Here is a 27,088-nt window from a genome sequence, read left to right on the forward strand (position 1 = left end):
GCTTGAGAACCACCGCTGAGACAGATGCTCGCGCCAATAATGAAGTGGCGTCTAACGCCGCATCACACACAAACTGTAACCCCTGTATCATCTGTTCCAACAAATCTGATACCGCCTGAGGGACCTCTTCTAGGTCCCGGCGTAACCACTTGGTCCATACAGTTACAGCCTGCGAAACCAGACCAATAGCAATTATTGGTCTGAAAGCTGATCCAATCAAGGTAAACATGGTGCGAGACATAGCTTCTATCTTGCGATCCACTGGATCTTTAAAAGACGGAGCGTCTTCTAGAGGAATAACCGTGGCTTTATTCAATATAGCAATTGGTGAATCCACCACAGGTGGTTCTGTCCATTTCTTAATGAGGGTTTCCTCAAACGGATAACGCCTGTTAATGCGTTTAGAAATAGTAGAAATGCGTTTTGGCAGACTCCATTCTTCTTTGATTGGATTGGCAAAACATTTGGGCAATGGAAAAAACCTTCGCCACTAGATGCGTTTTTAATCCCAAAAGGGATTTCAGTTTCAGCTATTTCTGACGGAATACCCTGTAATCTTAAGGTCTCTTGAACAGATACCATGAGTGCGTTTACCAACGCTTCCTCTCTGGCTATGGCTGATGCCGAAAAACATCCTCCTCACTGTCTGAAAAGACAGTACACGAGACACCAATACCAGATGAAGTACCTGCAACTGCAGAAATAGGCTCAGAGTCTGAATCCGAGGTTTCAGATAAGGGGTTAGGCGGGGGTCGCTTACTTGCGCCCTGTCCCTGACAAGCCACTTCCACCCGGGACACAAGCTTCCATAATAGCGGACAATGATTTAATCGTCAGTGGGGTGCTGGAGGATCCCGCAGACCCCTCGAGGGGATCCGGAGGAGATACATGAGTGGCAGGGTCCATGTTAATTCAGGACACCTTTGCCAGAAAACACAAAAAAACTTTTTTTTTTTTTTAAATAAAAACATTTTTTTTTTTTTTTTTTATGTGTCTCCCCCTAGCGCAATAGCGCCCCTCAGAGTACCTGCTTCTCGATCCCACAGAGAGAGAGACGGACCCCCAAGGCTCACCAACCGATGCAGTGAAGTTTCCAACCAACTGCAGTCAGCGTCTGTCTTTACAGACTGGAAGGAGCTGTTGCTTTTTCCCGGGTAGAAGGACGTGGCTCCGCCCCCTGTGTACGCCTTCCGGCGTTCCCAGCTCTCCACGAGGTAGCTGGGCTCATGAAACATGGCCGCCCCCATATAGGAGACATTAGACTCCAAAAACATGGCGGCCGGCGTGACCTGAGGACATGCATGCACCTGGTCTACGGCAAAATGGCGGCGGACCGCCGAAATCGTTTTTCCCAGCACATCCACCTGCATCTCTGCTGAGTGGCGATTGATAGATCTACAGGAGATACACTACAAATAAGGTAGGATTATACGTCCTATGTCTGCTGTAATGCTACAGTCTGCTGGGTAGAGTGTTATCTCTCAAACCAAGTCCACTTCCCACAAACACATACTGTATTTACAAGGGGGACTTTTAGTATCAGATATATACTGACCATATATGGAGGGGCCCATAATTCATACTGCCTCATAACGAGGAAAGAAAAAAGGGAACGTTTACTCACCATACCGAACCGACAGGCACCCTCTCTTCACAATACCCTCTCCACCGGGGTGGGGGTTTGTGGACCACTCCGGACGCCTCGACTCTCAGGTTCCTGGCGTCCAAGCGAGACTTTTAACTCGCAAGGTCAGTCCCTCCACTGGGACTCCGTCGCGGCCGACCCAGCGCGGAGCTCTGGTCTGCACGCGCTCGTAGGCAGAAACCGGGGTGACCACTGGATCTCAACATCCAGCCCGTCGCCCGGCCCCGCATACTTACTTGAATGTGTCGCGGCCGACCAAGCGCAATGCAATGGTCTGCGCGTGCTCGTAGGCCGGCTGGGGTGACCACTAGTGTCGCCCAGTCCGGCGTTTTTTGCTTGAAGATCTCACAGGAAAAACACTGGAGAAAAAACTACCTAAAAAATATTTCTTCTAAAGAAAAAAATCTTGCCAGGACCAAAAAGATCCCAGCAAGGAGCTTAGGTCCTTACTCCTGACTAGACAGAAAAAAACTGATTCCCTGTAGCAGAGAGAGGGAGGATATACCCTCAGGGACTGCCCCTAGGGTGGAGCCAGAACGTTTTGTCTTTCTGCCTAGTCCTACTCCTGCGGAGACAACATAACCCAGCTCTTGAGAATCAAGAAGACTACGTCTGTCAATGAGCGATAGAGAAATAAATAATTTGGGGGGTCTTTTACAGTCTCCGAAAGCTGAAAGGGAAAAATTAAAATCTCCATATTTTTAGAAAAATGTGGTTATTTACAGTTTTGCGTAGGTTTGATTTTCACCATTTTGCATAAAGACGCAATTTAAAATATACAAATATTTGTTAATTAACTCAATACAGGTTAAAATTTTATATTTAGTAGGAATTTTGAAAATTTTGAAAAGATCCAGAAAAGGCCTGGTCTTAAAGTGGTTAAACCTCCATACAAACTAAGAATTAGGCATAAATGTGACAATATTAACCCTTTTGCTGCTATGCCCTGTGCTCCAGTTTTAAACTCAGGTGGCCAGACCATTTTTGCATTGTTTCCATTGCTTTTCACTTACAGCTTTCAGAGTTTGTAATAGACCCCCAAAACCATATATTTTTGCTTGCAAGTTTAAATCGGTATTTTTTGATAGAAAATTCTTAGAACCCCCCAACATTATATATTTGTTTTTAGCAGAGACCCTGGAGAATAAAATGGTGATCGCAGCAATGTTTGATGTCACACTATATTTGCGCAACGGTCTTACAAACTCTTTTTTTTTTTTTTTTTTTAATACATTTTTTGAATAAAAAAAAAAGAAAAAACAGTAACATTAGCCCATTTTCTTTTTTTTTTTTTTTGTGTAATGTGAAAGATGATGTTACGCTGTGTAAATGGATACCTAACATGTCATGCTTTAAAATTGCACAAGCTCATGGAATAGTGACAAACTACGGTACTTAAAAATCTCCATAGGCGACGTATTAACTTTTTTTAAGGGTTACCGGTTTAGAGTAAGGCTCCATGTACATGGGACGCTGGAAATGGTCGTTTAGGAGCAGTTGGGCGTTTTTTTTAGAAGCCCCTGAACCCATCTACATTTTATCTTATCTGTCCATGTACACCAGGTCGTTTACAGTCATTTGCAGGCAGTTGCGTTCAGGGACTGTTTTTAGAACGCAATTATTTGCGTTCGAACGTGTGTTTCCCGGCGTTTCAAACGCGTCCGAACGCGTCTGAGCGCGTCCGAACGCGATGGCCCGCGTTTAGCATTTGCGTTTTTCCATTTTAAAGGGGAATAATTTTTTTGACCTCTAGGAACGGTTCTAAACGCAAACGCCCGCAAACGCTGCTAAACGCCCGCTAAACGCGGGTACAAACGCGACCGAACGGACGTTTCAAGCGTCCTAAAAATTTCAGCATTCAAAGGGACTTTTAACAACGTCCCGTGTACATGGAGCCTTAGGCTGGCCATACACTATACAATTTTCTTGTTCAACTTTCCTTTAGATTTACCAAAACCATATAATATAAGTTCAAACCTGAACACCTTCAATTTGTATGCAATCAGGCAGGCCCTTGCACTACATAGTTGAAGGTAAATCATAAGAAAATTGTATGGTGTATGGCCAGCCTTATAGAGAAGGAGGTCTAGTACTAGAATTATTGCTCTCGCTCTAACGATCACAGGAATATCTCACGTGTGGTTTGAACACTGTTTACATATGTGGGCGCAACTTCTCCTCGCATGCTCGGAGGGATGGGGTGCATTAACAATTTTTTTTTTACTTTTACACTGTTCCTTTTTTTAATTTATTATTTATTTTTTTGGCACTTGTATTCCTATTCCAAAGAATGTAAACATCCCTTATAATATAAATAAGCATGACTGGGCCTCTTTATTGCAGGATCTGGCGTGCTTCTAACTGTCAAGGGGTGGCTTTTGATGTAACCACAGAGACATACGATCCTACATAGCAGGATCGTATGATCTCTGCAGTTACACCAGGGAGAATGGCAGGCGGCTTTGTTTACATTAGCCGCCTGCCTTTCTCCCTCTCCAGCGGGAGATCGCGAGTGACCGGCGGACATCGGAGCCGCCGGTCACTCGCGCAGGGATGGCAGCGAACGAGCGGGAACAAGTGGGGGCGGGAGTGCGCCTCCGGCGGCGCGCGTTTCCCCCCTATTGGCTCGTGGGCGAGTGATGTACCGATACATCACTTTGCCCAGGGGAGGCTGACCGCCGCAGTATATGTACTTGCGGCGGTCGGCAAGTGGTTAAGGCAAGAAGGCGGAAAAGACGGTCAACGTTGCTCCAGTCCTCAAAGGGCATAGAGCCGAGTGGGGGCTATCTTGCTCTTACTCGGCTTCCTGCCCAGCCATGGAACAGATCAGCTGGTAAGCCCAGGGACAACTGGCAGGTGGCGGCAGGGAGGGGTGAGAGGCAACATTCCCACTGCCTCTAAAAGTGATCCTGTAGCGAATCGGATGCTAGGATCACTTTTAGCTTACAGAGAATCGCCCACAGTATAAAAATAATAGCTGCTTTCATAACAACAATATTTAACGTCAAAGTAATGACGTTCCTGAAGAAGCATGCCTTCACTTGGCAAGCCAAACGTACGTCTACATTTTCATACCCTGCTAGGGAGCTTTGGACTTTTGATCCTTCCTGCATTCCTCAATCCCTGCATTCCTTTATACATTGGGGGACAGCGGACTTTAACTGGGATTATTATTCCTTGGCATTGGTTGATGCACATCCAGGCTACTTCCCTCTATCAGAGTATCATTGAGCATTATAGGACATACTCATCACAGCTCATAGAGCTTCTCCGGTCACTGCTTCCCCGCACATGTGGTTTTATTCAATCAACTAACGAGATTCACTCGAGGGCTGAAAGTATAGCTTTGAACCACTGGAGTCTTGGGGATCAGGATCCGTTGGAGGGATCGGCTGCTGTTTATTTCAGCGGTAAGTGTGAGATACATCTACCTGCGGTGTATGACAGGAGGACTGGACATGGTAAGGAAGTTATACCTCCCTGCTCTACAATGCTTCATCGTTATGGGACATTCACCAAATTTTCTTTCTGCCACTCAGCCTACAGCTGCTGTCAGCAACTTCACTGCTCTGCATTATTGTGGATTCAAGTCTGACACCTTACACAGTGAATTTTTCATCCGTGCTAATGTCTCATGCTCTCTTCACCTGGCCTGGATGTCAGTATTTATAATTTGCTTTAATTTGCCACATTTCACCATGGATTGAACTTCTAGTCCTGCTACATGGCTTGAAACACCCCCCCCCCCCCCTCCATACCCTTGAATACGAGGATGCCAGTGTTCTGTCAGAATACCGCCATCTATCACATTCTGCAACCGGAAGTGACGTTCAGATGAGAACAACTTACTGCGCATGCGCCATGCATTCCAACATGGCCGCTATGCGTTCCAATAGGTTCCCTAATGTGATAGAACACGAAGCAGCGGCAGACATATTCTTACACCCATGCAAGTCTTGAATTTTACATTATTTTATCAATAAACTCACCTATATACTGAAATAGACTATTTCACCGCGACCAAGGGAAATAGTCTATTTCATTATATAATCAGTTTGTCGCTGAGCAGTGCGGAGTGTACCAAGATGGCCGTCGCCATCTTCTACCTGCAGGTTTCTTGCTATACTTACTAGAATACAATAATAATAGAAGTGTAATACTGTGATTTCAGTATAGAAGGTCAGTTTACTGCTAAAATAAATGTAAAATTCAAGACTCGCGTGGGTGTAAGATGTCCGCCTCGGCTTCATGTTCTGTCACATTAGGAAACCTATTGGAACGCATAGCAGCCATGTTGGAACGCATGGTGCATGCTCAGTAAGTTGTTCTAGTCCGTACCTCACTTCCGGTTGCAGAATCTGATAGCTAGTGCTATTCTGATAGAACTCTGGCCTCAAAATTGAACCCCCCACAGTGAAAATGTATCAGACCAGAGCCACAGCTCTCTTGTCCACAGGGTCCTTAAAGGACAGGGAATTCTCCACCAGTAAAAGTGTGTCCTTATTCAACCTGGAAACCTGAGAGTCCACCATTGGTGGAACCGTCAGCTTCTTCAAGAGAGACTCCTCAAAGGGAAATCTCCTAGCCAAACGCCTAGGTATTCCAACCATGCGTTTCGGGGATCCCCACTGACTAGTGACAATCTCCTCAAAATAGGCAGGAAAGGGAAACGTCTTAGTCACCTTGGATGATCTGGGGGGGCCAAACTGCACCAGCACCACCGATTCAGCATCAGTTGAGTTCTCCAACTTTAAAGTTTCCCGCACTGACACAATCGGTGCCTCCACCAGCGCCTTTTCATGCACGGCTGCAATGGAAGAGGATTCACCCTCACATCCTCAGGGTGCGTGTACACAAACCTAGTGGGTTGACTCGCGTCCGCAGTGGCCAAATCCACCTCAGATCTAAGGGAGGCGGAGGATTCAGGTGGAGGCGGGGGTGCTTCTTGCCAGGCTGCTTTTGCAGGGCTATATCAACCTTTGACACAAGTGACTGCAGGGCCGCCGCCAGGGCAGACTGTGACCCAGAGGGTCCCGCAGCTTCTGAGAGTTGGTTAAGTGGTGATACTCCAGGTGCTCCATGATTAAATCAGGTCACACTTTGTACAAAGAAAAATAGGTTTGTTTTTTTTTTGTTTTTTTTTTCAAAAAACCCCCTTCACACCGCTATCGCTGTGGTACTACAAGGATCAGCGCACCAGTGTCGCTGCTATAGCAGAGAAGGGGGCTGTATACCCACAGGGACACTCACCGCCATACACTCAGAACTGGATGCAAAGCGCCAAACTGCCTGCCACGCTGCGATCAGAAAGGAAGAGGAAACGCTGACACTGTCACTAGAGGCCCTCGCCGCATGTCACCCCTCCAGACTTCAAGAAAATGGCCGTTGCATAGACTATATTGGGAAACTCCAAAAACATGGCTGAATACAGCCATCCACAACAAAATAACGCGGCAACCAGGACCCCACTGGACCCCGAGGTACTTGTAGTCCACCGGAAGGGGGGGGGGCCCACCACACAGCCATTGCCACAGGCACACCAGAAAGGAGCCGCTGGCGGCGCGCTCCCACCGCCCTCCAGCCCATCACCAAAACGGGGACACCCCTCACCGAGAAATGCCCATGTACCCCAAGGGGGGACTAAGGGGGGTAGGTGAGGGCGACCATCACAGGGGAACCCCGCCAGTGAGGGGGTAGGTGTCATGAGGGAAGGAAGGGCACAGAAGGGATCTACCAACCCGAGGAAGTGCCCGCGTCCACCCCAGCATTCCCCAGACAAGAATGGGGGGGGGGGGGCACCAAGGGTCTAAGAAGATATAGAGTTGTGTCTAGGGATGCACTGATCCGATATTGGGATCGGATATCGGCGCCGATATGCCCATTTTAGATGAATCGGGGGATCGGTAACATTGACCGGTCCGGTTTTTGCTGAGCCATCCCTTACTAGGTGCAGTAGTAGTATGGGATGGGAGCCGCTACTTCCTGTATAGGTCCGGCTCACAGGCGGAGTGATATCAGATGCACTCTGCTTGTGAATGGAGGAGCCACACACTTGAAGCAGCGGCTTTGCTTTGTACTGCAGCCGCTTGCTTTGTGTGTAGCTCCGGATCAGTTTCGGTATCGGCGATTTCACAACACCAGATATCGGTATCGGGTCCAAAAAAGTCGGATCGGTGCATCCCTAGTTGTGTCCATCAGTGAACCTCAGAGAAAAAGATTTTATTTTTATTTTTTTGCGGAGGTGGGGGGGGGGGGGATTCCACTAGGATAAAGAGTATCATTGGAGTGAAGGTCCACTTTAAACAAATCTTTCTTAGTGATGGTTTTATGTGAAATGTTGCTGAACCGCATATGCCTTGGTATGTTGTCAGGGGACTGGTATTATTTAACTCGCATCAAAATGTTATTTAAATCAGACAGGTTTTAATATATTTCATATATACATGTAGGATTTTTATAGATCTGTTTACTTGGCTTTTGGCTTTTTATTATGTCTAGCACCCATTCAGACTCCCACAGGTTTAATTTTCCACAGCCTGCTTTTTTATTTGGAACAATGCGAAGTCATCAGTTCTATCGATCAGCTTCTTCCCATGGGCGAACATGTTCTCTACATCATTAAAATAACTCTAGTCAGGTGTTCAGCCTAATATAGCATAAGAATTTTTTTTTTTTTTGTGTCAGAAAAGATACTAGATCAGGAGGTGAATCAGTTATTGTAACGTTGTAATAGGAAAAAGACAAGCTTAGCATTAACCTCTTCATTTATTTTCTATAACTTTTCTGTTTAATACTGTATAAATGCAGGCAGGTCCTAGACAATGCTGGGAAAAGGTAATCTAGCACTCAAGGCGAAGATAACCAAACAGCGCCTACCCCCTCAAATGTATGAGCATTGTGTATCCACAAAAATTGCCCCCCCCCCTCCCAAAAAAAAAAAAGATTTTAAGCACTAATCTTCACACTCACTCCCTAAGCACAAAGTTCCTTATGCAATTAAAAATTCTCCCTAATCAGAAAATGTACCCTCTCCCCCCTCCCGGCTCAATTCGTTCCCCCAAATCTCCCCTCCTAGCAGAAATACTCAACCCATCAAATTTCCTCTCTGAGCATACATCCTCTCCCCCTATCCCAGCACAAATCCCCCCGAATTTCCTCGACTTGCACTAATCTTCCCCCCAATTTCCCCTCCTAGCACAAATCCACCCAATCACTGCTACTTGCATTAATCTCCCCCCCCCCCCCCAATCTCCCTTGCTAGCAACCCTTCAAAGCCCCTAATGCGCCCAGGGCAGGCGCCTTTCCTACCTACCCCTTGTCCCGACCCTGGCCTTAGATAACTGTGTACATAGCACCTTGACTTGTGCTGTGCTAATCAGCCATTTCTCATCCACCACAATGCTTGGAGACATCAGGATTGTTTACTGAAGGATATGGTGTTCACTTAGCAAAGCCAATTTTCAATTTGCAATGTGGATTTTCACTAAACCTAATTTGAAGTTGTGCTGACTTCAGTCATCTAATCATATGTGAGCAAAAATCTGTTTGGCTGTTCTTGGCAAAGTTTTTTTTTTTTTTGGGGGGATTTGTAAAGTAGAACTGTCTTTTCTTAAAATAACATACTCCATGCAGCGCAGCACTGATTCTCCTATTCTAGGCCCCCTAGTGCTCCTGGCTCCTTGCCCCCTTCTGTTTGTCCCCCATAGCAACCCACTTCAAGATCAGGCTAAGGAAAGTATAAGGGGGGCTGGGGGGTGGAGGAGATGAACACAAAAGCTTTTTTACCTTAATGCAGAGAATGCCTTTCCTGTTTTAGAGGTCGTCTCATTGTTGCCCATCTAGTGCACCTGTTAATTTCATTTACACCAAAGCTAGTTAATAACCCCCTCTGCTACTTAACTGACCAGATCAATATCCCAGGAGTATAATTAACTTGATGCTATACTCTGAATAAAAAGTGTTCCTTTTTAATTTTGTTTGAGCTGTGTGTGTGTGTGTGTGTGTGTATAGTTAGGTCCATAGATATTTGGGCACAGGGCACAATTTTAGTCTTTTTTTTTTATTTTTTTTTTTCAAGTATTTACCAAAACATTTTCAAGCTATAGTTATTTAATTAATTTGGGCTTAAAGTGCACACTCTCAGGTTTAATTTTAAAATATGTGCATCCATATCAGAGAAAGGGTTTAGGAATTACAGCTCTCAAGAATAGCCATCCCTCCTTTTTCAAGGCACCAAAAGTACCGTATTTATCGGCGTATAACACGCGCCCCAATATTTGGAGAGAAATTTCAGGAAAAAAGCTTAAATTTAAAATAAACAGCTTTGAACTCAGAACATTTTTTTTTTTTTTAAATCAAATGATATCTCACCAGGCCCATGAATGCAGCCTCATCAGCAGTGTCCAACAATGCATCCTCATCTGCAGTGTCCAACAATGCATCCTCATCAGCAGTGTCCAACAATGCATCCTCATCAGCAGTGTCCATAAATGCAGCCCACCGGCAGTGTCCATAAATGCAGCCCACCGGCAGTGTCCATATATGCAGCCCACCGGCAGTGTCCATATATGCAGCCTCGCAAGCGCAATGTCCATATATGCAGCCTCGCAAGCGCCATTGGAACTGACCAAATTTGTTTTAAAAAAGGGCGGGAAGCAGCGCAGAGAGCAGAAGGGGTGGGCCGGGCCAAGGAGAAGGAAGGACGAGCTGTCATAAGAGCAGAAGGGGGCGGGCCGGGCCGAGGAGAAGGAAGGACTTCCGATGACTGCGCTCGCTCGTTCTCCCTTCTCCTCGGCCCGTCCCGCCCCCTTCTGCTCTCGGCAATGCTTCCTGCCCGTTTTTTTTTTTATATCGGCGTATAACACGCACTGCTGCTTTTTCCTCCATTTTTAGGAGGAAAAAGTGTGTGTTATACGCCGATAAATACGGTAATTTGACAATTGAATCAAAAGCTGTTTCATGGCCAGATTTGGGCTACTCTTTCGTTATTTCTTCCTCCGTTAAACAGGTAAAAGGTTTTGAGTTGATTCTAAGTGCGGTATTTGAATTTGGAATCTATTGCTGTGAACCTTCAACATGCGTTCAAAAGAGTTGTCAATGCAAGTGAAACAGGCCATTGTAAGGCTTCAAAAACAAAACCAAGAGATAGCAGTACATTCTGAGGAAAGAAGAATGCGCTGGTGAGCTCCGCAACAAACAAAAAAAGCCTGGATGTCCACAGAAGACAACAGTGGTGGATGATCCCAGGATCCTCCCTAAGGTAAAGAAAAACCCATTTACAACATCCAGACAAGTGACGGACACTCTCCAGGAGGTGGGCGTATCGTTGCCAAAGTCTACAATTAAGAGAAGACTTCACGAGAGGAAATACAGAGGGTTCACCACGAGGTGCAAACCATTTATAAGCCTGAAGAATAGAAAAGCTAGATTAGACTTTGCCAAAAACAACTAAAAAGCCAGACCAGTTCTGGAAAAGCATTCTTTAGACAGATGAAACTAAGATTATTCTGTACCAGAATGACGGGAAGAAAAAAGTGTGCAGAAGGCTTGGAACAGCTCATGATCCAAAGCACACAACGTAATCTGTAAAACATGGTGGAGGCAGTGTGATGGCATGGGCATGCATGGCTTCCAGTGGCAATGGGTCATTGGTGTTTATTGATGATGTGACCGTGGACAGAAGCAGCCGGATGAATTCTGCAGCGTTTAGAGATATACTGTCAGCCCAGATTCAGCCAAATGCAGCAAAGTTGATTGGACGGCGCTTCACAATTCTGATAGACAATGATCCAAAATAAACTGCAAAAGCAACCCAGGATCTTTTTGAAGGAAAAGAAGTGGAATATTCTGCAATGGCCGTTTCTCTGATCTCAACCCAATTAGGCATGCATTTGACTTCCTGAAGGCAAAACTAAAGGCAGAAAGACCTACAAATGAAGAACAACCGAAGACAGCAGCAGTTGGAGCCTGGCAAAGCATGATCCATAGAATACCATGGATAGGCGTTTTTAAGCTGCAAAAAAAAAAACACCTGACGCTCCTAACAGCAGCTGCAAAAACGTCCTGTGTGCACGGGGCCTAAAAATGAACATTTTATTGAGGATTATATTTATTTGTCCAATTACATTTTAACCCTTGAAAATGGGGGGACTGTGTACAAAAATGGTTGCAGTTCCTAAAATTTGTACTTTGATATTTTTATGTTCAAGAGGTTGTAAACCCCAATTTTTTTTTTTTCAACCTGCAAGAGAAACACATAATGAGCTAGTATGCATTGCATACTAGCTCATTATGAAATACTTGCCTTAGAACGAGCCCCCGCCGTGTAGCCCGCTTACCTGTATTACGAGCGACATGTTCAGTCGCCCGTCTTCCGGGATTGCGGCATCCGGCCATCTGATTGGCCGGAGCCGCGGTGACGTCACGGGGCTCTGAAGGAACGGCACCAGCGGCCGTTCCTTCAGAGCGCATGCGCCGGTGACGTCACTGGCTGCATGTAAGGTAAATATCTCCTAAACGGTACATGTTTAGGAGATATTTACAGTACCTATAGGTAAGACTTATCATAGGCTTACCTATAGGTACAACTTGCAGAGGAGGGTTTACTTCCTCTTTCAACCCCTTGAATTAAAGCTGAAAGTTTGCACTTCAAATTCATTTAAATTGTTTTAAATTTTTTTCTGGTGGCTTACAGAGCCGAAAGTATGAAAATTGTGCCTGTGTCCAAATATATATGGACCTAACTGTGTGTATGTGTGTGTGTGTATATATAAACACAAGTGATTTGCCTTATATTTCTATTTTAAGCCAAATGGATTGTTTTACAAGGTACGAGGTGCTTGACATAATTCTTTAACAACATCATATGAGAGAGAGAGAGTTTAGAACAGCCAAAGGAGAACTTTAGGTATTTAGAAAACTGACATCATGTTGTGGTTTTTTTTTTTTTCATAGGTTTTACAGAACAATGTGAAATATCAAGTAGTCCCTAGAAAGTTAACCATAGGGAAACGGCTGGCACAATGTCTTCATCCAGCGTTGCCAGGTGGAGTTCACAGGAAAGCGCTGGAAACTTACGAAATCATTTTCAAAATTATTGGACCAAAGCGCCTCGCCAAAGATCTCTTTCTGTACAGGTAAGTAAAAGAGCTAAACCTGTGTTCTTTAATTTATTGTTATAAAACAAGTATATGGTCTAAGTACCTTTTTGGAGTATGTTAATCATTATTCTTCTAGGCATTGTCCTTAATTCTCTCTTATTTTATTGTATTTTTTAGCGCTGGCCTTTTCCCTCTGCTTACAAATGCTGCAATGTCTGTGAAACCAGTATTACTTAGTTTGTATGAGATGTTCTATCTACCTCTGGGCAAGACCTTAAAGCCAGGCCTACAAGGACTGCTCACTGGTATTCTACCTGGCTTGGAAGAGGGCTCTGAATACTATGACAGGTAGGGGATTACAGAAAGTCAACTAACTTTTTTGTTTGTTATAATGGGTTTAAAATTATACTAAACGCACACTTTTTAATTTACATTGTCCCTTCTATTTCTGTAAGGGTCCTTTCACACGGGCTTTCTGCCCGGTGGACTCCGTTTTGGTCAGCTGGAGGTGAAGCCTCCATTAATCTACATGTAATATCCCACCCCCATTGTGTTTAGCTGGTTAGTGGGCATAGAGGAGGAGGGAGGGAGTGGGCTGTCATTTACCCCTGTGCATACGCCCACATGTGTGACTCTATTGTTACATGAGCTGCTTAGATGTGATAGGAAGGAAATGCTCAACATAGATACTCACTGAAAACTAAGCATGTGCAGAGTTGCCAACACAGCTGCAAAATTCCTAGCTGAATGTTGGACCTGGACAGACGGTGGAGATAGAGAGCATCAGGATCAACCAGGTTTTTTTGCAGAATACAGAAAACGAATCTCATAGTGACTGAGTGAGTATGAACAGAATGTAATACGCCATAAGGGTAAATGCAAACCTAGGGGTGCACTGCTTCTGGCAGTCAGTAAAGTTGAGGAAATGTAGCGAACAGGCAATAATAATTTCTCTTTCGTTTTATTGATGGACACAGCGTTCCTATTCAGAACAATAGGGTTATATTTCCCCCTACAGGGGTAGGACACTAGGCAGAAAAACAAACTTGGATACGCCTATGAGCTGTCCTAGCCTATACACTTCCCCCTCCCTGCTATAGGCATTCATTTTTTTCCCCTGCCTAGTCAGAAGAAAGGACCTAGCTCCCTACTGGATTCTCTGGTTCTGTCAAATTTGTTCTCTTGTTTTTTTTCTTCCTGGTTTTTCCTGTGGAGATCTACAATCAACAGCCGGGCTGGATATTTAGATCCAGTGGTCCTCCCAGTCTGACCATCGAGCGCATGCATATCGTCGGCTACGCGATCGGACCTGTAGGTTCCCCCCACCCCCCTCGGGCCCCCCTGCACTTGGAACTGCTGGGATGTTTTTTTTGCCTTTGTCACCCCCCCCCCCGCTTCAGGGGTAGTTCTCTGTGCCGATAAGGGTGGTTCACAAGGGGGGGCCCTGTACCTGATGGGGCCCGCTGAGCTGGTCGCCGGTGGTAGTTCCCTGCGTGGGTTGGGGGTTAGCTCTCCTTACCACCTTTTTCGCAGCAGCTTGATGGGCCTCTGCTCCTGGGATGGGTGTCAATTTGTACCGGGAAGCCTTGTGGTGGGCAGCGGGCAGTCTCTTGTGGTCCGGTCTCCGGACAGGCAGCCATGTTCTTGGAGCCCTGGTTCTCCTTCGGGCGGCCATTTTTTTTTGTGGTCCAGCGGCCATTTTGTGTTGGTCCGGCATGCTCTAAAGTGGTAGCCATACTATTGGAGCTGTGCAGTGGTGGATGTTGCTTTCTTGGCCTCTTTCCTTTCCCCCTGTGTGGATTCCCGGGTTTCCTTCTTTTTGGACGCTGGATGTGGGTCTCTGGCCTTCTGGTGACCAACTCTCCTCCTGGGTAGTAGTGAGTCTGGTTGGAGGGTCCCTCTCTTTGCTATAGCAGCATGGTGTGCACGCTCTGTATCTCTGCTGTAGTGCGGGGTGTGCAGGCTCTGGGTAGGTGGGTCCCCTGACAATGTCAAATGCTTTTTGCTGGTGGGTTCTTACTCTATTCTTATGGAGGCTCAGGAGCACGTTTCCTCCACCTGATCCCCTCTCTGAGGCGGCAGGTCGCTCGGGGGTCCAGATTCCCATTGACGCACTGACAGCGGTCCTGGAGTGCTTTTGTTTCCTGGGAGGAGGTGGACTTTGGGTGGAAGGCTAGCAGGAAGCGTCCACATTCTGCTTCCTCTTGTCAGATCCTGAATCTGGCTCTGTCGCCGTGGACATGGCCCAATCCTGTGGGACTTAATGCCACGCTCCCTGATCCTTTGGACGGTGAGGATGACTCCTCCATGGCCACAGCAGCGCACAAAATTCGCTGGCGGATGCACTGGTTACCCCAGTGTGTGAGACCTTGGAGATGGAGGATGTGAATGAAGCAGCTACGGCGTGGCCATTCCCTTTTGGCACTCACAAATGGCCTTGTATGGCCAAAGTGTTTCCTTATCCATCCTATTTTGAGAAATTTGTCTACAAAGAATGGTAGTGCCCAAAGCGCCCCTTTCTGGTCCTTAAATGCTTTGTGGTGCATTATCCTTTTGAGGAATCCCTTCTGAAAAAAATGGAACGTTCCACCGGTAGTGGACCTTCCTGTTTCCTGATTGAACAACGCAACCATGATCCCGGTGGAGAAATCCCCAGCTTTTAAAGACCCGGCTTACAAAAAAGCGGTCCTGGCTACTTCCCTGGTATCTCAGTCTCCTTAACTGAATGGGCAAAACTTTTGTGCCACAGTCTGTATAGTTAGCAGGTTCCCCCTCCTTACATTGAGCTAGCAGATTAGTTAGTCCAGGGACTGCAATTTGTGTGTGATACTTCCCTGGATGCGGCCCCTTTTCTTTCCAAGCTCTCCATTTCGGTGTTGGTGCTTCGGCGGGTTTTGTGACTTAAGTGGTCTGCGGATCAAACCTCCAAGAAGGCTCTCACTAATTTGCCTTTTCAAGGCGATCACTTGTTTGAGGCTACCCTGGATGACATCATTAAAAGTCTCACAGGGGGGAAAAGTACCTGCCTTCCACGGTCTGCGAAAGGCAAGGAGCCTCCTCATAGACGCGGTCCTTCTTTCTCGGCACACAAAAAACTTTCATCCCACAGGGGCCACTCCAAACCCCCAGACCAGGCCTTCTTGGCATTTAGGCTTGCCTGCACCCTTGTCTGGTGTAAGGGGACATCTTCTTTCAGCGACCCCTGGCTGCAAATTCTTTGTCATACCTTCATTGAAGGGGTTTGACACATGGCTCCCCTAGTGTGGTCTCATTTGCCGCTGTGGGATCTTAGTGCTCTTTTTTCTCCAAAAGCTTCCCTTTTGGGTATATTTAGGAGATTCCTCTGCTTATGTTGTCACAGAACATGGCTTTTTTGGCTGCTATGACCTCTGCTCACAGGGTGTTGGTCCTGGCAGCCTTATCTTGTTGTACTCCCTATTTGGTGGTCCACAAAGATAAGGTGGTTCTTCGTCCATGTCGTTCCTACCAAAAGTTGACTCTGACTTCCATTTGAATGAGGACATTGTGTTGCCTTCCTTGTGCCCCAGACCTTCTCATCCCAAGGAATTTGCTTTGATGTGATTCTGGAAATATGGGTGTATCTGGCAGCTACCGAGTCCTTTCGGAGGCCCGACTTCCTTTTTGTGATTACGGACGGACCAAGGAAGGGGCTGTCTGCTTCTTCTACCATCTCTAAGTGGATCAGACAGACAGTGGTTCAGGCCTATTCTATTAAGGGTCGGGTTCCTCCTTTCCCTGCGACGGCACACTCTACTCGGGGGCTTGGTGCTTCTTGGGCTTTCTGTCATCAGGCGTCAGTGGTGCAAGTTTGCAAGGCAGCCACCTGGTCGTCGGTGCAGACTTTCACTAACTTTTATAAAGTGGATGTTTTGGCATCTGTGGATGCTTTCTTTGGCCGCAAGATTTTGCAGGCTGCTGTTTAAGAGGGTCTGCTACCTCTTGGGGGGATGTTTTTTTTTTTAGGTGGGGCTCCTGTTGTTCTTGTTGAGCTCCTGATGATACCCTGTCTGGCTTGTTTTGTTTGGCCTTGGGTTTTGTTTGTCCCACCCCTCATTTTCCTCTGGCACTGCTTGGGGACGTCCCTATTGTTCTGTATTGGAGTGCTGTGTTCGTCAATGAACCAAAGAGAAAATAGGATTTTTGTTTCTTACCGTAAAATCTATTTCTCTGAGTTCACAGCACCCACTCCTTTATGAATGTTTTGATACTTCTTATACTGCTTGTTACTAAAGTGAATGCCTATAGCAGAGAGGGGGAAGTGTACCCGCTAGGACTGTCTATAGGCGTAGCCAAGTTTGTTTTTCTGCCTAGTGTCCTACTCCTGTAGGTGGCAATATAACTCTATGGTTCCGAATTAGAGCTCTGTGTCCGTCAGTGAACTCAAAGAAATGGATTTTACGGTAAATAACAAAAATCCTATTATCCCAAGCAATTTAAATACATAAAAACAAGATGGGAGTAAATAAAGGAAAAGATTACTCTTTCTCCTTTGCTTATTTATCTATGTGTATATGTCATTTTTAGTTTTTTTGGTAACCTGCATGTTCCTCTTTCAGAACCAACACCCTTTTGGAGAAAGTGGCCTCAGCTGTGGAACAGTCTGCTTTCTACAGTGCCCTGTGGGGCAGTCTCCTCACCAGCCCTGCTGTGCGCCTTCCTGGCATCACCTATGTTTTATCACACCTAAATCGGAAACTGTCAATGGAAGACCAACTGTACATCATAGGAAGCGACATTGAATTAATGGTACTGTTGTATTCTATTGCCTTTTTTGCAAAATAAAAATAAATAAATAAAAAGGGGGGGATGGTTCACTCTCCTGCTCATGTGACAGTGCTTGGCCCAACAATTGGCTTTTAGACTTAAGCAAGGTCACATGCTTCTCCATCCCTGAAAGTGTCAGGTATAGTGTACGGCTTCGGAGAAGAATGGAGTGGCAGGGGAGCACTGGTAAGGTTAGTATAATGGGGTCAGGGTGAGGAGGTGAGGACTCTTGGCATAGATATTGTCAGGTAATGCTGCATGACCACGTTGACAGTGTCTCCTGTACCTCACTTAACACCCACATACTTTTATTGTCTTGTGTTAGAAAAATGACTATAACAATGGATATGACAAATAAACAATAGATCTCTTAAAGTACACCTGTTACAAAATAATTATGTTGGCTGTCATTGCTAACCTTGCCTTAAGAGATTGCTAGTTCCCTAGCTGTCATGCTAATCTCATTGATCCAGTTCCTTTTGTGTTACTGACCCAGATTAAAAAAAGAAAAGAGGAATTTTGACACCTTTTCAACTTGTTTATTCTTGGGCTGTAATTCAGAGAAGTATTGAATGTAGAAAAAACCAGGCAACTCACATTTTCAGAAGAAGACAGGCAAAGTCATTTAGCAAAGTGGTTGAATTTTTGGAGTTCAGCTTCAATGTAGAGCTAATCTCAAAAATTAATATTTGTCACGTTCTAAAGAAAATCAGAAAAGTTATCTTGCCTAAGCAGTTCCCTGACAAAATTCAGCTTTTTTTTTTTTTTTTTTAATGGAATTCCTTTTAAAAAACAGCAATGTGCTTCCTAACCATGGTCCTCTCCACACTGAGTAGCAGAGTAGGTGCAGAATGAGGCATGCTAGATCAGTAATGAGGAAAAGCTTAGCTGCAGGGAGATAATGGACAACACTGGTGACTAAACCTTTGCCCACTGCCCACCCTGAGGCAATATTTTAAAGTAACCATAATTTTGCTTTGTATTTTTGAATTGCGCTTCCGAACAGAGTTTTTACGGCTTGTGGTATTATTGTGGAAGGTTTTTAATTAATTCTTTATTTATAGAAAGTTTTCACAATTGCAATAAGCAGAAAAACCTTGAAATTCACAAGATCCATAGACCTTACCATCCACGTACAAATTCAGAAAGGGTACCATCAGGATACCACCATACACCATAAGTCTAGATCTAGAATATTCAACATGAGTACAACATAACCCCATTTTCTGCCAAAAGCATAGCCCAACAGACTTCAAGAGAATAGATAGTTTGTTATTCAATAGCCCATCATGAAATCCAATGCAAGGTGATAGGATAAACGGGATTTACGATAAGAGAAATGTATGCTTAGAAAAGAAGAAAAAAGAGAGATAAGAAGGGGGGGGGGGGTGAAGGGAGGAAAAAGGGTCAGGAGGGGAAAGGAGAGGGTGGGGAGAAGGAAGGGGGCAGGTGAGGCATCACCACCAGCGAGGGAGGATCAAAAGTACACCTATCGCCTAAAGAAATTACTCCAGGCAAACAAATGGGGTTTAAGAACATTGAGGGTCGACAATGTATGGAGAGTGTTGTAGTGCAGGAGATTATCCCACCAGATTCTTTTTGCATTTATCAGTACAGGAAAATTCAAGCCAATGGAACTGCGTAAACCTTTCAGTTGTATTTTTAAGCGCTCTAGTTAGATCTTCCATTTCCCTGATGTCCTCCACGTTAATGATCCATTGCCATAGAGTAGGCAGGTGCACGCCAGGGCAGCATTAACTAGGTGCCTCACCACAGATTTTGGGGAAGGTTTTCATTACTTCAGGAAATTTCTTCAATGGAGACACATACAACAATATCAGCCCTTTTTAGATCATTGGAAAGGTTCGGAAACTTTTAATTTAATATGTGCCCCTATTAGTCCTGTGTCAAATGTTCTAATCTTTTTTCCCTTTTAAGAAAAAAAAAAAAAAATGTTGGTTGGAGGGACACTTTAAAGGGTAACTCCGCTTTCGTGTGGAAAAAAAATAGCAAATGAAGAAAAAATGATAAAGCCTATACAATTTCAACACGTTATATTGTAATTAAATGTTATTAAAATTACCTATTTTTTTTTTTTTCAATCCACAGCTATGTATTTTTCTGTAAAATGCAATGCAATATGGCTACCTGGAGGTGTTCTGTACAAAGAATGTGTACAGAATGGCCCCCAGAAACAACATTTCCTGCTTGTGTGATTGGCTTACTGATTTTCCCAGAAGTATACTCTAAGATACAAGTCAGATTTCAGACATCCCCTGCAACAAAAATGTAATTTTTGGTGAGATGCTCCCAAAGGGGATCACATCTAAAGGGATGCAGACCCAGTAGCTTTGCTCATTAGAGCTCTGCACGTGCACAGCTGATTGATAATTATGACACCACTCCCATTGGACTCCCTTTCCCACATGGACAGACAAACACACAGGGATTTCTTCAGAATAACAAAAGGTAGGAATGTGCAACAAAGTTTGTTAAAATACTTGTAATGTACATTGATCACCCAGGGGGGAATGTTTTTTTCTCAACAAAAGTGGAGTTACGCTTTAAAGCGGAGTTCCACCGCTTTAGGTGGTCCTAACCCCCTGACATGCCACATTTGGCATGTCATTTTTTTGGGGGCGGGGGAGTGGGTACCTAGTTTTGACAGGTACCCGCTCCCACTTCCGCTCGGAGCGCCGCGGCGCCCTGAGCGGAAGTTCTCCTCTCCCCCTCCCTCCCTGCAATCTTCTGGGACATGTCAAAGGTCCCAGAAGATTGCCGGCCAATCACGGCGCGTAGCGCAACTCGCGCATGCGCAGTGCGTACCCGGCTATGAAGCCGCAAACTGTCACAGCCGGGTGCCCACAGCAGTGATGCCGGCGCCAAGGGAGAGGATCGAGGCTTAGGGCGGCCGCATCGCTGGACCGTTGGACAGGTGAGTGAAATGGCTGGAACTCGGCTTTATTAACTGAAGGATTGAACAATGTATCGCAACACAGAAACCCATCTTCCGGTGTGGTGTGGTAATAAATACATCTTACCATGACTAATGCATAATTATTCACACACCATTCTGTTCCTGTGTATGGCCTCCTTCTTGAACAAAGGTTCCACATGATTAAACAAATATTTCAGTGCACAATCCTGTATAAGTATCTTTGGTATAATATCTGCCTTCTATTTTTATATATATATATATTTTTAATTTTGCCTTTACTGTTTAAGGTGGAAGCTGTGAGTACATCTGTGCAGGACTCCAGTGTGCTGGTTCAGAGGAGCACTTTAGATCTCATCCTGTTTTGCTTCCCCTTCCATATGAGTCAGGTACTGGTGACAAAGTCATTTTTATATCTGTTGTCAATGTTTGACTCTAAACCACTTTTGTAAGAAATATTGGGTAAAATGTAAATAACCTAATTCATGAGCAGAGCAGAAGTGAAACTACTTCCATTGTTCTTGTCATGGTCCTTATTTTATGTGGGAGTTAATATCTGATTAGTTGGACAGAAACTTCAGCTTTGCTTTGACTTTCAAAAATAATGCCATATGGTATGGTGCATTCATTTTGTAGCTTGGCATCCACGTGAAAACCTTATGCAGTTTATTTCTATTTTCTTGTAACTTCCTTTCAGGGATTAACATATTGAAGCACCATTCAGGAGCCACTCAGTTCATTTCTGGAGCCATTTTAGGGATTCATGGATCAAATATATCAGCTGACAGAATTCTATAACATTCCAGATGGTTTGGCACTCACTTTGGCTAGATGCATTCTTGAATTTTTCCAGTCTCACATTTTATCTTACTGGTCCATGTGGGCCTCATAAAGGAAGAGGGGAGGGGGTACCAAGCAAGATGTCCTCTTGTATGATTACAAACTATAAGGCTACATGTACACGGGACGTTTTAAAAATTCCTTTGATCGCTGGAATTTTACAGCTATGTAAAGGAAGTTTAAAACGTCCGTTGTGTCACGTTTGCAGCCGCGTTTAACGGCATTTAGCGGGCGTTTGCGCTCAGTTCCGTTTTTAGAGGTCAAAAAATCATTCCCCTTTTAAAATGAAAAAATACAAGCGCTAAACGCAGGTGATCGCGTTCGGTCGCGTTTTGCATTTGAAACGCCGGTAAACACACGTTCTGAACATCCTGAACGCAAATAATTGCTTTCCAAAAAACGACACTGAACTCAACTGCCTCTAAATGACTGTAGACGAGACCCAGTGTACATGGACAGATAAGATAACATAGAGGAGGGTTCAGGGGCTTCTGGAAAAAAAATGCCCAACTGCTCCTAAACGTCCGTTTACAAGTAGCAGTGTACATGAGGCCTAAGGCTCCCTTCACATCTAGGTGTCCCGGATCGCTGGTGGAAGCGCTTGCGTTTCTGCCCGCAATACCGAATCAATGCTAATCATGGAACATGCTTGTGATCCCCGTTACTTCCAATGGCACCGGGATTTTGCCGTGATTGTCACCTGATGAAGCACGGTAAAATCAGGCAAACAGAATAGCGGGAAGTCTGTAGTTCAAAAGAAGTTCTGTAGCTTCTTTTGGGGCAACAGGCGCTCCGCGATTCTGTTTGCGTGTTTTTACTGCGATTCGTTGGGAGAAAATCGCAGAAAAATTGTGCCATTGGAAGTGATGGTGATCGCAAGCATGTCCCACAATTTGCGTAGATTCGGGATTACGTTGTTCATTCCGCCCACGATCCGGTACACCTAGATGTGAACAGCACCTAAATATTTTCATGGGGTATGCTAACACATTCCTGGCATTTTAGCAATAAAACAATCAGGCTGGGAATCTGCCCATTTGGTAGGTAAATAGGCTCTAACTTCTCTCTTCATTTACCCAATATGCCTAAAGCAGCTTCAGCAAAAACCTACCAGGGGCAAAGCATGTTGTAAGCCCTATGTGAGGTGCTTCTCATTTGCGTCTTTCCAGAAAATTCAGATTCTCATCCTATACAATCCTATAGTGAGAACTCATTTCTGCTGCTCACACTTAAGGCCTTGTTCTTTCATACAGTACACTTCTATCATGACCATACGTGTTCTCTAAGTTGTTCCCTGGTTACAAAAAGCTATTTCAGTCCCTTTTGAGTTTCTCTCTGTGTTACATGTCTGGAAAGCTTTGCTGTTATTATTCTGTGTGCTTCCAATCAGCATTTCTATGTTATAAATCTGTTGTGTTGGAAATCTCTCTGATCTTATTAACGAACCCCCGTCTGCCATATGTCACTTTGTAGACATTTTCCCCATAGAACAAACTATACATGTTTCTTTAAAGCCCACAGTTTTTTTTTTTTTTTTTTTTTTGTTAATTGTGTAAAGCACTCTAGCTAGGGCCAGATTTAGACCTGGGGGGGGGGGGGGGGGGCCCTCCTACACCGATTCGGTTTATGTTGCTCATTTTCAAAATGCATGACACAGCGTCATTCTGAGGTCATGCGTGCACACACACATGCGCAGTCGAGTTCAGCCGAAATGTGTTTTTAAAAATAATACCATATACCAGTCTCTGGACTAGTCTTTAAACTTTTACAGATGTTGGCCTGCAAAATATTACTTCCCAAGATACACTTTAATAAAAGAGAGTAATTTTTATTATTATACATTTTATATTTTATTTTTTATTATAATATATCATTTTTTTTTAACTGTTTTATATTATTTTTGTATAGAGGAGGGGCCCCTTCTGTCAGAGGGGCCCATGGCAGTTGTCCCTTTTGCCCCCTTATAAATCCAGCACTGACGACTACAGCAGTATATACTGTATATTATCAGTCTTTTTTCCGCATGCTAGTCTCATATAGAAAACCAATAGGTTACTAAAGATGTGAAAATTCTCATACGACAGAATACAACTTCGGAATTTATGTAATGTATTGTATTGTTATATGTCGTTTCCGTGCATGTGTGGTCTTGGTCAAACAATTTTTTTCGTACAAATACTATAATATATATTACACAAAAATCGTTAATTCTGGTATTGTATGAGAAAATGTTTGTGCGTGTCCCTTTTGGATAGTTTCGCATGAACTGTCATGATCCGCTCTCAAAAGCTATCTACTAATGATCAGATTATTGGACAATTGCTTTGAAAGCGGTATTTTCCGTCCGATTTTCTCATCGTGTGTACTAGGCATAAAGGGTGTCCTGAGAAAACACACATTACCAGTCCCTGCGCAGATCCTGGAGATTGATTCTCAAGCTGTTACACTAGGGTGGTGTGCGCTCTGTTCCTTCATTTTTTGTATAAAAGGTGTCCTACAGATGCCAGTTAAATACTTATTTAACCGATTATGCACTGCCCCATGCAGATATACTGCCGCAGGGCGGCTGTCCTGCGCGAAATCACATACCTGATTTCATACACTGGGTCTGGGGCACACGACCCACTGGCGACCCGCTCCCGCTGTGATTGGACACTGCGGGAGCTAATTGGGGGCACGTCAATTGTTAGGAGATCGAGAACAGCGGTCTGCCTATGTAAACAAGGCAGACTGCCATTCTGTGAGGGGAAGATGGAGATCGTGTGTTCCAGCTAAGCAGAAACACAAATTTCTGTCTTCCCCCAGTCAAAGCACCCTGCATTTTTTTTTTAGCACTGATCACTGTGTTGGTGTCAGTGTCAGATTTGTCTGCCGCAATGTTGCACTCCCGCTAAAATTCGCTGATCGCCACCATTACTAGTAAAAAAGAAATAGAAATTCTAAAAATATATCCCAAAGTTTGTAGACACTATAACTTTTGTGCAAACCAATCAATATACACTTCATAGGATTTTTCTTGGAACAAAAATATGTAGCAGAATACATATTGCCCTAAATTTTATAAAGGTATTTGGTTTTTTTTACATTTTTTGATTGGCTATGTTTTATAACATAAAGTAAAAAATATTGTTTTTTTCAAAATTGTTGGTCTTTTTTTGATTGATTGTTTTTTCTAGCACAAAAAATAAACACCGCAGAAGTTATCAAATACCACCAAACAAAAGTTCTATTTGTAGGGAAAAAAAAGAGCATCCATTTTATTTGGATACAGCGTCAAACGACCACGCAAATTCTCAGTTAAAGTAGCGCACTGCCGTATCGCAAAAAATGGCCTGGTTCTGAAGGGGGGTGAACCTTCTGGGGCTGATGTGGTTTAAGTGTAAATCCTAACATAAAATCTCATAGAAGCTTTAACATGTCATTGTAGCCTTAAAAGGTTGTTTTCCATATTTTCAAATTTGCAGATATCCTATTAGTCATAACAGTTTAATAATATCTAGTGATCCAGCCATAAGGGTCCTTGTTCAGAGACTTCACCATTCTAAGGTGTTAACAGATGTCTCTGTCCTCTGTTCTGCTTTGTCGCCCTTTCACATGCTCTCCTAATAGAGACTACAAGTGAGTGTGCCAACACACATTGCACAGGCATGGTCCACTCTTATCCTTGCCAGGAAACCTATCCTGAGAAATGACAGATGTACATTGTACATCACTTGCTGCAGACAGGAAATGGCTACAAAGAGTTGCATGAGATCAGCAGCACTGAGATATGGATGAAAAAAGGTAAAAAGAGTACTGTTGGATATATATGAGCTTGGGTGTCCTCCAAACTCCTGTTTTCTTTATTGGTATGGGTTATAGATGAATTTGAAGGATGCTCAAGCTCATCTCTTCTGCTGGATACCACTTCCTTTCTGTCCCATTTTCTTCATTATTCCTACCTATCCATCAGGAAACATCACTCCCTGCCAACAACTACACTCCCTTCCAACAACTACACTCCCTTCCAACAACTACCCTCCCTGCCAACAACTACCCTCCCTGCCAACAACTACCCTAATTTTCCTATACTTACATTTTAGATTATATTGTAGCATACCAAATTTATAACTATTTTGTAGACATTTTTCTAACTGGGGCACGGAGACCAGGGAGAACAGATTTTTTTTTTTTTTTTTTTTTTTTACCCCCTTTTACTTTTTTGCCTTATTTAAATCATTTACTGTCTTTTTAGTTTAATAAATGTACATTCTTTTAAAATTGCTGCTAAATATTTTGGTATATCAGGGATTTATTCATGCAGATTCTTAAAGTAAATATCCATTTTAAGACAATAAGTAGGAAAACAAAGTTTTAGACCTAGTACTGGTTGATGATTTATGACACTAACGTCTTAAGAAGATTCACTACTGTTCCTAGTTTTCTCCATTTGTGGATAATGGCTCTCACTGGGGTTCACTGGAGTCCCAAAGCCTTCGAAATTACTATGCAACACTTTTCAAACTGATACGTCAATTACTTTGTCATCTGTTCTTGAATTTCTTTAGATCGCAGCATCATGTGTTGCTTTTTTAAGGGTGCTTCACTTTGTCAGATAGCTTCTAGTTAAGTGATTTCTTGATTCAACAGGTCTGGCTGTAATCAGGCCTGGGAGTGACAAGTGAAATTTAACTCTGCTTTCCAATAAATGTGGTTATTCACAGTTTATTCATATTTTAGCAAGGGGGAAGTTTGGACTGTTTTTTTTTTTTTTTTACTAAATGAAATCATCATGTAAAAACTGCATTTTGTATTTACTTAGGTTATCTGTATCTAATATTATATATGGTTTGATGACCTGAATCATATAGGTGTGAGAAATACGCAAAAAAAAAAAAAATCAAAAATCGGGAAGGGGCAATTACATTTTCATAGCACTTTATGATCTTAAAGTATTTTAGTGATTTGGGTTTTTTGTTTTGGTTACCTAGGCAACCCGTCCTGATATGATTCGGATCCTGTCAGCAGCACTGCGTGTGGTCTTGCGCAGAGATATGTCGTTAAATCGGCGGCTTTATGCATGGCTCCTGGGTAAGCTTGCAAAGTGCTGTGTTTAGCATAGTTTTTGGTGTAAATTCCATCATATTTTAAAATGCCTTATAGACAAATAACTGGTAACAATAATTAATATGCCATGTGTTTTTGTTTTTATATACTTTTTCACATTTTGCCAGGAAGATGCCGTAATTTCTTGGATCTTCTGTTACAAGATTATTTTTGTTAAAACAAATAAGTTCCTTATTTCAGAATTTGCAGATCAAGCTACTCAAGATGGCTTATTGATAATAGGAGGCCCAATCTGCAGCTGCTTTGAAAATCTACAGTGACAGACAACTTTGACAAATATGGATGGTGTAGGAAGCATCTGAATAATGTGGGGGGTATAATCATAAAGGCTGTTTGAGAACCATGCGTGGTTTGGTGTCACCTCTCAGTGATCATCATTCCAAAACTATATCAGTGCAGATTGTTATTAGGCTGAAAAATCAATAATGGTCCATTCATGCTCTAATTCAGTAGGAAACTTAATAACTAGATAATCTTCATATATACAGTGCATCCGGAAAGTATTCACATTGCTTTACATTTTCCACATTTTGTTATGTTACAGCCCTGTTCCAAAATTGATTATGTTATAGCCCTGTTCCAAAATTGATTAAATTCATTATTTTCCTCGAAATTCTACAAACAATACCCTATAATGACAACGTGAAAAAAGTTTGTTTGAAATTTTTTCAAATTTAA

The 27,088-nt window shown here is 43.6% G+C and overlaps 1 protein-coding gene across 4 annotated transcripts in view; it reads left to right on the forward strand.

Annotated features, from left to right (window-relative positions):
* Nucleotides 1-27,088, forward strand: part of DOP1A (DOP1 leucine zipper like protein A) — a 149,849-nt gene that overhangs the window by 31,043 nt on the left and 91,718 nt on the right. For all 4 annotated transcript variants that reach the window (XM_082250084.1, XM_082250087.1, XM_082250086.1 and 1 more), the window contains exons 3-7: nucleotides 12,599-12,780; nucleotides 12,922-13,092; nucleotides 17,322-17,511; nucleotides 20,755-20,853; nucleotides 26,275-26,374. In XM_082250084.1, the coding sequence (XP_082106210.1) occupies nucleotides 12,599-12,780; nucleotides 12,922-13,092; nucleotides 17,322-17,511; nucleotides 20,755-20,853; nucleotides 26,275-26,374 (742 nt within the window). The remainder of the gene's footprint in view (nucleotides 1-12,598; nucleotides 12,781-12,921; nucleotides 13,093-17,321; nucleotides 17,512-20,754; nucleotides 20,854-26,274; nucleotides 26,375-27,088) is intronic.

This window comes from Pelophylax lessonae, assembly GCF_965119305.1.
Source record: "Pelophylax lessonae genome assembly, chromosome: 3".
Classification (NCBI taxonomy): Eukaryota; Metazoa; Chordata; class Amphibia; order Anura; family Ranidae; genus Pelophylax; species Pelophylax lessonae.